This window comes from Tympanuchus pallidicinctus, unplaced genomic scaffold (genome assembly GCF_026119805.1).
Source record: "Tympanuchus pallidicinctus isolate F22 unplaced genomic scaffold, pur_lepc_1.0 scaffold3, whole genome shotgun sequence".
In the NCBI taxonomy this organism is placed as follows: domain Eukaryota; kingdom Metazoa; phylum Chordata; class Aves; order Galliformes; family Phasianidae; genus Tympanuchus; species Tympanuchus pallidicinctus.
In genome coordinates this window covers 59,923,674-59,934,708 of record NW_026294747.1, presented here as the reverse complement: position 1 = coordinate 59,934,708, position 11,035 = coordinate 59,923,674, and the positions used below count along the sequence as shown (strand labels likewise).

The window sequence follows — 11,035 nt, the reverse complement described above, 5'->3', positions numbered from 1 at the left end:
CAGACCCAGGCTCCAGTTCTCTGCACTGTGCACACACACTGCTGCCTCGATCTGTTTCACCCAGTTCTACGTGATCTGAGACCAGGCTGTGAGGAGAAGCACCTCATCCTTTACCTTGTTCTGTTTGTACAGGGAGTGCAAATGCAGGACGTTTCGAAGCTCATTCCTGTTATTGATGCTGAGTGCAGAACGTGGCAGCTCCCGGTCCATGGTGCTGATGGTTTTCTTCAGACCCTGAGGACAAGCAGGAGATTTTAGAGTCACAGAATCATTAAAGGGCGTAAATCACCCCTAGGACACCAACCTATCCCTACCATGACTCCCAGTGCCACTTCCCCACGGTCACTGATAGTGCAGTGTGAACATGCTAGATTCCTTGTGCTTCCACTGGCACAGGCTGCCCAAGGAGGCTGTGGATGCCCCATCCCTGCAGGCATTCAAGCCCAGGCTGGATGTGGCTCTGGGCAGCCTGGGCTGCTGGTTGGCGACCTGCACACAGCAGGGGTTGGAGCTGGATGATGTTTAAGGTCCTTTTCAACCCAGGCCATTCTATGATTCCTGCTTGGATTTGGGAGGAGAAGGAAACAGAACAGCTAACAAAAGTTTTTAGTGCTGACTTTGTTGGATGCAAGCTGAAGCTTCTGGATACATTAAAATGGAAGTAATTACAAGCTGAGCCTTAAAACCTGCACTTTAATTATACAGTTTTGCATTTCTACAGCCCGGAGATGTAAAAGGAGTTCTGGTGGAAATGCTGTCTGTGCAGAATTTACCAAACTTGGGAGAACAAACAAAACAGGGCTACTCCGTGTGGCCGACTGCAGCTGCTTAACAGCTCCATAAGATTGGCCTGTGCAATTAATTGCATCTGAGCTACGTAATGACAAACTCTGAATTTCAGATGCGCTTTATTTTTTGGCAGGTTTCTTAGAACCCTCATCCTGCTCTTCACCCTGTTATCAGGGTAACCTGACCAGGTTGGAAATCAGCTGGATCCTCATAGCATCAACTGGTTTAGGCTCTTCCTGCAGCTCGGTACAGAGAATGAGGCAGTGCTGCAATTAAAGTGCAAGGAATGATAAGCTGCACGGTCAGTTTTACCAGCAGAGCATCCCTTTCCTTTTATGCTTTCAGTCAGCATTACATTTATTTAAGTCAGAAATGTGAAGGTGTTTCATTTGAGAAACCTCTGCAGTCAGGTACTGTGAGGCATTGCTCTGCTAATGCTGGAACTTAAAGGCAAGTGATTAATTCTGCGTTGGAAATCATGTCAGCAAGATTTCAACACTGAAAATAGGCATTTAAAAGCTGGATGCAGGACAGGTGAGAGAAAGCGAGGTTGGCACGATGCTTCTTAGCACAACTGAGTCTTGTGTTCTGTATGAGGCAACTATTCCAGAGCTGGGGGGACACGTGCAATATTTCCTTTGGATTCTGCATGAATACGAAGTAGGAGGCGATTTCACCTGGAAGCATGAAGGTGTCTTTTCCCCGGCTCACAGCCCGCATCCCATTTCTTTCCTTTCCATCAGTTCTTTAACAAATACAGCAGTCACTTTCTTCTCCTTCCCCCCCCCCCGGGCAAATCCACTGCCTGCAGAACCCCAGTAAAAGACGTCTGTTTTCTCTGTGACCACTTCACAGAATCACAGAATTCCCAGGGTTGGAAGGGACCTCAAGGATCATGAATCTCCAACCCCCCTGCCACATGCAGGGCCACCAACCTCCACGTTTAATGCTAAACCAGGCTGCCCAGGGCCCCATCAACCTGGCCTTGAACACCTTCAAGGATGGGGCATCCACAGCCTCCTGGTCAGCCTGTTCCAGTACCTGTCCACCCTCTGGGTAAAGAATTTCCCCCTGATGTCCGACCTAAATCTCCCCTCCCTCAACTTAAAACCATTTCCCCTTGTCCTACACGTATCAACCCTTTCAAAGAGTTGATTCCCTTCCCCTCTGTAGGCTCCCTTTAGGTATTGAAAGGCTGCAATGAGCTCACCCTGCAGCCTTCTTTTCTCCAGGCTGAACAAACCCAGCTCCCTCAGCCTGTCCTCATAGTGGAGATGCTCCAGTCCCCTGATCATCCTAGTGGCCCTCCTCTGGACCCTCTCCAACAGCTCCCTGTCTTTTTTGTACTGCGGGCTCCACACTTGGATGCAGCGCTGCAGATGGGGCCTCACAAGAGCAGAGCAGAGGGGGACAATCACCTCCCTGTCCCTGCTGGCCACCCCTCTGCTGAAGGAGCCCAGGATTCCATTTGCCCTCCGAGCCACAAGAGCACACTGCTGCTTCATATTAAGTTTTTCATCTATCAGGACCCCTTCCTTTTGTTTTGTTTTAGTATTAGTGTGCATCACTTGTAAAAAACAAGATAGGCGATGAACGAGGGGTGAAAAAAAAAAGCTTAAAACCGCATTTCTTGGCTTAAGCTTTTTTTTTTTTTCCGCAGGCACGTGTAGGAATGAATCAGGTTTTCGCAGGCAGGCCGGCAGCCGCCTTCCACGTTCGGAAACAGGCGGGTATTGTGGGAGATGTAGTGCAGATCCGAGCCCCGCAGCTCGCTGCTCCGCACGGCTATCTGCCTTACAGCCCCCAGCCGGCGTCCCCCCCCTCCTCTCTTCGCCTTTTAACGACCGGCGTTTCTCCAGCGCCCTTCCCGCTCATCCCAGCCAGAAAATCAAGACTCATTTACCTTTCTACTGAGAAATTCTCTCACCAGAGATGCGGCCACTTCTTCCACGAAGGAATTGTCCATTTTTAGCCCGCACTCTGCTCGAGGGGGGTTTCCTTGGCTCGATCTGACCGATCCCCCATGGCAGCCCGGCCGGGCGATGCGGCCCTGGAGCAGCTCGTCCTGCGTGCCGCCGGATCCCAGCAACAGCAGAGCAGCAGAACTCCTCCCCGTGGGACGAGAGCCGAGCTGGCCGCTCAGCAGCGGGCGCCCTGGTAACTGCTTGTAAAACCCGAGAGCTGCTCGGGGATAACGTTCGGGAAATGAATGTTGGAAGTTGAGAAGCTGAATCACAGAATCACAGAATCACAATCAACGAAGGATTTTCTGATTTGGGGTTGTTTTGGTTGTTTGTTTGTTTTTAAATCGTAGAATGGCTTGAGTTGGAGGGGAGCCACAGGGGTCACCGAGTCCAACTCCTAAGTTGCTGAGAGAAGCACAGTTATGTGCAAGCTATCACTCCTGTGTGAATGCTACTTTCAATCGTGTTTGTTTATTTGGTAAGATTGCACTTTTGTTAAATACTGCTGCGTTTCTGTTGTATTATACTTCATCTCTCCTACTGGCAACGACTAAAATAGGAACACCCATCCATTCCATGGGCAACTGACCTGGTGCCTGCTTTAAGGGCTGGCAACCCTACCCACAGCACAGGGCTTGGAGCCAGGTGGTCTTTGAGATCCCTTCCAACCCAACTATTCTGAGATTCTATGAGTGCAGTCTTTCCTTTCAGGTTGAAGCTGCATTATAGACACTACTACAGTGTACTAACAGGAGGGATTGTGTTGAGTCATGCTTTGAGCCTGGGGACCTGATGTAGGTTGAGAGAGAGGAGAGGACCTGCAGAGGACATGGAGTGTGAGGATTAAATTAGATGAGATTGCTCAGGGTAGCAGTGTCCAGGGATGGAGATTTTGCATTCTGGACAAACTCTTTAAGTATTTGACCACTGTTAGCTGACCAGTTCATAGAAAGTTCATAGAATCACAGAATCATTACAGTTGGAAAAGACCTCTGAGATCATCCAGTCCAACTGACCACCCACCCCCAGTCCTACTCACTGAACCATGTCCCTAAATACCACATCTACCATTTCTTCAACACCTCCAGGGTTGGTGACCCCACCATTCCCTCTGGGCAGCCCATTCCAATGCCTGATTGCTCGTTCAGAGAACTTTTTCCTAATAACCAACCTTGTTACCCAGTTAAAGTTTCTTCCACTGACAATTTGCCAGAGAATTCCTTCTTTCCCCCCTGTATTTCTTCCGTGATCAGTTTGGCTTCCATCTTGGGAGCATTTGGATAAATGAAGATTGACTTTCAGTGAAACATAATTTGTGTGTGCCTACAGGATAGCAGGGGGGGTAACTTGCAATCCATGTAATAAATAAGACATGCAAAGGGTCTGACTACTTCATTAATGTTATCAGTGCAAGCAGTGTGATGTGCATTCATTAGCTTAGCATTAGCTAAGACATGATGCAGCATGCAAAAGAATGCTTGCTATTACACAGTATCCCTGTCTCCCCCAACATTCTGGGAATGATATTCCAAAATGAAAGTGGGGCATGGTTTTAATAACATGGCCACTTGGAAGGAGTCATTTCAATGCATGTATTCCAGAGAGAGCTGCTGCACGACTGTGCATCGTGGGGCACGTGAGAGGGGCTGTCGTGCTGCCAAGCCTCCATTGACTTCCAGTGATTTCACAAAACCAGTTTGCTATGTCCAGAAGGCATTCAGGTGCTTAGCTGGTGTCAACAAAGTAGATTTATACAGCAGCATATTGATAAATGTCTTTGCTCCTCAAAGGAAGTGTTTTTCTCTAAGAGGTAGCAGAACTACAGCTTCTGACCTGGCCAAAATTGCAAAGGAATTTGCCAATCTCAAAATTGTTCAGGGGGAAAAAGAAATGAAAAATATTAAGATATTCTGCATCCCTGCTGACAGCTGTGACAAGAAGACAGCATTGCTTTCTGGAAGCTTTGTGCCTGATGCAGTGAAGTAAAAGCTGCATGTACACGTGTACATTAATGCTGGTTTATGTACTGCTTCTGCAGGCTAATGCTCTGCTCCTCTTTGGGATGCTGCAAGCACAGATGTGTGACCTGGGAGCTGCAGAACTTGGATCTGATACAGCTGGATTCTCCCTGATCAGAAATCACTGGTAATAATTCCCTGTGTTGTTTATTAGTGCAAGATGTCGTGTTTCTTCGGTATCTCCAGTACTGACAGGTGAGAAAAAAGGTGACACTGGGACCAAGAACTTGGAAAGCCCTCAGCAGAACAGGGGGAGAAAATATGCTGAAAGAGATAAAGACAGGGAGATCACTTACCGAGTGCCATCGCTGACAAATCAGGCTTGGCTAGAGGGACATTAAAGGGGAGTTGTAAGAAAGCAGACTCTTTAACAGGGTCTGTTGCGATAGGACAAGGAGAAATGGTTTCAAACGAAAGAAGGGGAGATTTGGATATTGGGAAGAAGTTTATATTGAGGGTGGTGAGGCACTGCACAGGTTGCCCAGAGAGGTGGTGGTGCCCCATCCCTGCAGACACCCACAGTCAGGGGCTGTGAGCACTGATGGAGCTGTGGGTGTCCCTGTGCACTGCGGGGAATGGGACCAGGTGGCTTTTAAAGGTCCCTTGCAACAATTCTCTGATTAATTTCATTTATTGCCAATGTTGGAAATATCCAAGTCGTTTTGTCAGGATGGTATCTCTGATAAAAGCAGAATTTATTCGTGATTGCAATGGCGGGCGTCCCGCAAGCAGGAGCGCCTATGGACACAACATGACAGCCTTTAGACCATTTTCTTCCCCCCCTTTGCCTTCTCCCCCTCCCCTGTTTCCCCTCTGGCTGGGTACTCCAGGTTCACAATCTTATCAGAAGGTTTACATTTGTTGTTTACTTGTTCATTTGTTTGTTATCTGGTGTCAGTCCTGTTGTCTCCAAGATGTCTCCTTGTTCATACTGATATGGTGATTCTGTTCAGAGTCCTTGTTTAACAAAGAGTATGGAAGAGAGGTGCCCAATTTTACCTTCTGCAGGCACTCCCGAGGCATGTAATGAATTGTCCTTTTAAATTACACAGGATACTGTTGCAGTGTGTGTGACATGTTCTCAATACTGGCTATACATAAGTTGTTACTAGCTTATATATATATTCATACATATTACTTTACTTATATACCAAATATGTGTTGTTGGGGAAGATTTATCTAGGGGATTACCAATGAAATTTTATCAGAGAACCCCCAATAATGTAGAAAGGCCCCTGAAAAGAACTATTAGTTCTAATAAATGACCCAAATAGTAGAGAGGCCATGAAATTAACAAAATTCTTATTTTGCTTCTGATGCAGAAACAACATTCAGTTCTCACACCAATTAAAAAAAAAAAATAGAGCAGGATGGTGAGAAGCAAAAACCAGCACAGCTTCTCCCTGTTCTTCCTTATTCCTGGGCTCCACTTCAGTCTTTCATTTGTGGCTCTTCTGCCTCCTCCCCACCAGGCGGCACAGTGGGAATGGCGGATGAGTGGTCATGTCAGCTCATAGCAGCCTCTTTCTGCTGCTCCTTCCTCTTCATAGCTTGAGGTTCAATGGAATTTCTGCAGGTCTGTTTGGCCAACCCACCTGCTTGAGCAGCAGGATGCAGTATGGATGTGTGGTCCTCCACGGGCATCAGAGAATTCCTGAATCCTATCCCAGCGCTGCTACCAGCATTGAGCAGATGAGAGGAAGAGACAGCAGGAGGAGGAGCTCTGGGTGTCAGAGCGGTGGGACGCTGGATGTAGGGAGGTAGAAGGGAGTGTGCAAACCCAGTGCAGTGCTTGAGGCAGGAATTGATAGGTGGGAGCGTTTTGCAACACAGACTTTGGAAAAGCCTGGTGCTGTGTAGGAAAGCTGCAAGACAGGAATGAGTAGTGCAGTGCTGGTAAGCATATTCAAAAGTAGCTTTTAAACAGGTATTGGTGAAACAAGCACTGCAGGGAGAGCTGTAGAGTATAGGGGAACTTGTTGGAGAGAACTGGGTTTGCAGAAGGTGCCTATTTCCACAGCAAATGAACAGTCATCAGGAACTTGAAAAAGACAGGAGGGGGAAAGAGTTTGAGTATTTCTTTAAGTAGGAATAGCTGGAGCACAGGCCTTAAGAGCTTATACTTTTAAAGGGTGAAACGTCCAACAGTGCTTCGGAAAGGTTGCTGTTAGGCGTGTGCATAGCGACAGCACTGTTAACCTGCGATCAGCTTTTGATACTCTGTTTACTGATGGGAGAGAGAACTGCTCTGTTCTTTCCCCGTACTACAGTGGACGTGCCAGGGGTGCCCTCTCGCGATTATCGTTCAGTATTGCAGCAGTGGGAGAAGCGCTGGAGCTCAGCTGCTGGCATTGGCGTGGAGAGCAGACCTCGGTACCATAAAATCCTTGGAGTTGGAAGGGGACCTTTAAGGGCCATCGAGTCCAGCTGCCTTGCAGTGAACACTGTACTGACCAACGCCACTGTTGTGCACGAGTCTTTACAGTACCAATGCAGTTTGATATTCAAGTACAAGACAAAAGATTTCTCAAAGTCTAGGAAGAAGCGCAGGGGGGGGGAGGGCCGAGGTGGAGCTGGTCAGGATAGATGTGGGAGAGGCAGTTCCCTACACCTCATGGATGCATCTCAGATCCAAAATATCCACAGCAAGTTCCCATCAGCGGGCTTGTCAGCAGAGTCGAGGTGCCCCTGCTGGTCAGCAGTCAGAGCCTGATGGCTGCTCTCTTTATCAGTGAAAGCATTGGTTCCTAGAGCCAGCAGTGCCTGGGTTCTGCACGGCGCTGAAGCCACAGGGACAAGCAGTTCAATGACGCTGTAAAAACTGCCCTTCCCTCTCTGCAGTTGGTTATCTGCTGCCACTTCTCCAGCCCCATGAATCCAGACTGCATTGCCTTGCTCAGACGTATCTGGGAAAGCACTGTTTCTACAGGGACAATCCAGACATTAGGAGTCCTGTTCCCAAATGCTACACCAGGGTATTGCTTTAAAACGTGAACTTATTGTGTTTCTCCAAACCTTACTGGAAAGTCTGGAGTACAGCAGCCACAGCTTTCTGGATGTTTTTAGTGAACAAAATGCAGAACATTTCCTTATTTGCCATAGGAAAAGAAGTGGAACATAGAAAGGATTTCCTAATTGTAAAATGCACAAATGTTCTGTGAACAAGAAATGGACAGCGAAGCTCATACTTCATTTTTTGAAAGGAGATTTTGTGAGAGTTTGGTACAGCGATCAGTTTGTACCAGACAGCACTTGGCTGAGGGATATTTGGGGCACTCAACTTCTTTCATGGTGATGACTCTCCTGTGATAGACATGTCTGTCTGTCTGTCTGTCTACTTCTTATCATCAACCAGACTTAGTGATGCAGTAAAAGTCAAGTGTCCGCTCCACTTCCTGCTGAGCAAGCAGATCCCATCACTGAAACTTACCCTCCTTGGTTTTACCATGGGACCAAGTTTTGTCCTAATGGTGCTGGTAGCTTGTGTGCAGCTGTGAAGTGTTTGTGATCGTTCCTTTTGTTTGGAAGGAAGCATGTGTGCTCAAAGTTCTGTTGTACTGGGATGGATGTTAAAAGGCTTTCCAGATGGCACAGTGGCACCTTAACTGTCTTGACTAAGAGTTTGAGGTGAACCACATTCCCTTTTGCTTAACAATAAAAAACAAAAGTACTGCTTACAGCTGTAATTTTACCCTGGATCTTAAATCTTCCTCTGCTCTGCCTGGCATAATGGTTCATCTCTGCATATTTGCATTCTATAGATATAATTTTCTCTCTTGTGTGATTTGTGTTTTCTTATTCACATGAATAACTGCAGTTCTTTGTGCTCTTCCAAGACAAATCATTTCATGCAGTTGTTCTTGAAACATTAGTCTGAAGCATTAAATTAACCTTGGATGTGAAACATAGATAGCAACATTGCATTAAGGAGGATTGCTATTAAGTAATTGACAGATGCTTTTAAAGTAGCACTAGAGCTCTTGAAGGTTGTGACACTCACTTGACTTCATAGAATTGGTGTTTGAGCTGCTGTGGGAACATAGGAAATTACTGACAGACTGGAAAGGTGTTAAAATACTCAGTAGGAAACAATATTGCACAGTGTTGAACCTCGGAGGGTTTTTGAAGTGCCCCCTAATTCTCTTTACCCAAAAGTCACCTGAATTCCCCTGAGCCAGCTGCTTCATGAGTAAATCCAGCAGCCCACTGAAGCTTCATTTCACTTTTACAAACCTGTGCCTTGTTTTTTCCATACGGGCTGTGTTATTCCATGTTCACAGTGTGTTGATTGTGTACCATAGGCTCTCACATTGCCAAGGAGGCCATTTGCAGGCCCCTAATTGGTGGATACTTTATAGAGCCTGTCTTGTAGGTGGGAATTACATTAGCAGCACTGCAGGGCAGCCCTTTGTGAGATGGATAACACACACGTGTGCCAGCAGCTCCACATCTGAGAGTTTCACATCTGAGAGTTCTCTGTTTTCTGTATGTGGACACCCCTTCCATTTCTTTAAATTCCAGCCTTTTCTTTCTGACCACCTCCTCAACTCCTTATTGAGCCATATGGGAATTAATTGGTGCGGGGTGTTTTGCTTGTTTCCTGTTTACCCTTTTGGTCTCTGCTTCTAAGCCTGTGTAGCTTCAAGACTCCCATAGGCTTCCTGCTCTTGAGGCTATTCTTTTCAGCTTTTTCTTGGCTAACTGTTGTTCTTACACTGTTCTGTTTCTTCACCATTTTTACCAAGTGCTCTCCTCGATCTCAAGCTTTTTTCTCTAGCAACTTCATTGTGTTGCTATCACTGCTAAAGAGCAGCTCTTCCACTGATGCCACAGAACCGCTTCCCGTGCACGACTTCAGTCTCTCATGTGGTTTCCTATACAGCTTCTTCTAGAACCTGCTTGCACGAGGGCCCTCAGCTCTACTCATGCCCCTTCCCCATCTCTGCAGCATCACTGCTATTGAAGTCAGAGGTGCAGAGCCTTTGTGTGCATTGCTAAGGAGAGGTGACTGTAATCACAGCATCACAGAATGCCCAGGGTTGGAAGGGACCTCAAGGATCATGAATCTCCAACCCCCCTGCCACATGCAGGGCCACCAACCTCCACGTTTAATGCTAAACCAGGCTGCCCAGGGCCCCATCAACCTGGCTTTGAACACCTCCAAGGATGGGGCATCCACAACCTCTCTGGGCAGCCTGTTCCAGTACCTCACCACTCTCTGGGTAAAGAATTTCCCCCTGATGTCTGACCTAAATCTCCCCTCCCTCAACTTAAAGCCATTTCCCCTTGTCCTACACATATCAACCCTTTCAAAGAGTTGATTCCCTTCCCCTCTGTAGGCTCCCTTTAGGTATTGAAAGGCTGCAATGAGGTCACCCCGCAGCCTTCTTTTCTCCAGGGTAATGTAGTGGGCTGATGTAATCTCTGGTCGTCTCTTTATTCTTCACCTATTTAAACACACACTTTTTGCTGTTCCCAGCAGCACTGGACAGCTTCACATCTAATTGAGCTTTGGTCGCATCCAGTTTTTCCCTGCAATGTTGAACAGCATCTCTGCGTTTCTCCCATATCATCCCATCCCAATCCCAGTGGCCAGGCACTTTCTTTGTCTGTCTAACCTCTAGAAGAAGATCGCTGCTCAGCTGAAGGCACAGCTTTTGCTTTACCAACTGAACTGTCCTCGTCCCAGCCCACGAGGCCTCGCACTGCTGCTGTTCCCACCGCTCTCCACCCCACGTGAGCAGAGGCATTGAGCAGCAGCGTGGTGCTGTGCTGCCTGCAGGGAGCAGGAAGGCAGAGCCCTGGGCTGTGCGGTGATGCAGCCTGGCCTTGCCCTGTGCTGCCCTGGGAGCGCCCTGAGCCAGGGAGTGCCTGGCCCCACCTGCAGACACACTGCGTGAGGCACAAAGTGCACAAACAGACACATCCTGTAACTGCTCTCAGCTCCGGGAAATGCAGATATTGAAACTAAGAGTGAAGGAAGGCAGAGAGCCTCAGTTCTTGCACTGAGGGCAGCTCCCAAACAACCTCCATCCCCAGAACCGCCTGAATGCCCCACAGCCATCAGTGCCATCTCTCCCAGAGCTCTTCTGTGAGGCTGCTGTCTGGTCTCTCATCCCCCACTCTGTACATGTATCCAGGGCAGTCCTGTCTCAGGTGCAGAATGCAGCTCTCACTCCAATTCACCTCCATTCCGTTGGGCATTGCCGGCCATCCCTCCCATTGCTCAGGGTCTCTCTGTAAAACTTTCTGCCCCTGACAGAG

General features: G+C 47.8%; 1 protein-coding gene across 2 annotated transcripts in view; it reads right to left on the bottom strand.

The window, feature by feature from the left end:
• MINDY4 (MINDY lysine 48 deubiquitinase 4) overlaps positions 1-2,967 on the bottom strand; it is a 67,899-nt gene extending 64,932 nt beyond the window's left edge. For both annotated transcript variants that reach the window (XM_052695042.1, XM_052695043.1), the window contains exons 1-2: positions 2,693-2,967; positions 115-234 (exon numbers count right to left, since the gene is read on the bottom strand). In XM_052695042.1, coding sequence (XP_052551002.1) covers positions 115-234; positions 2,693-2,755 — 183 coding nt within the window. In that variant the 5' untranslated portion in view covers positions 2,756-2,967. The remainder of the gene's footprint in view (positions 1-114; positions 235-2,692) is intronic.
• Between the last annotated feature and the right edge of the window lie 8,068 nt (positions 2,968-11,035).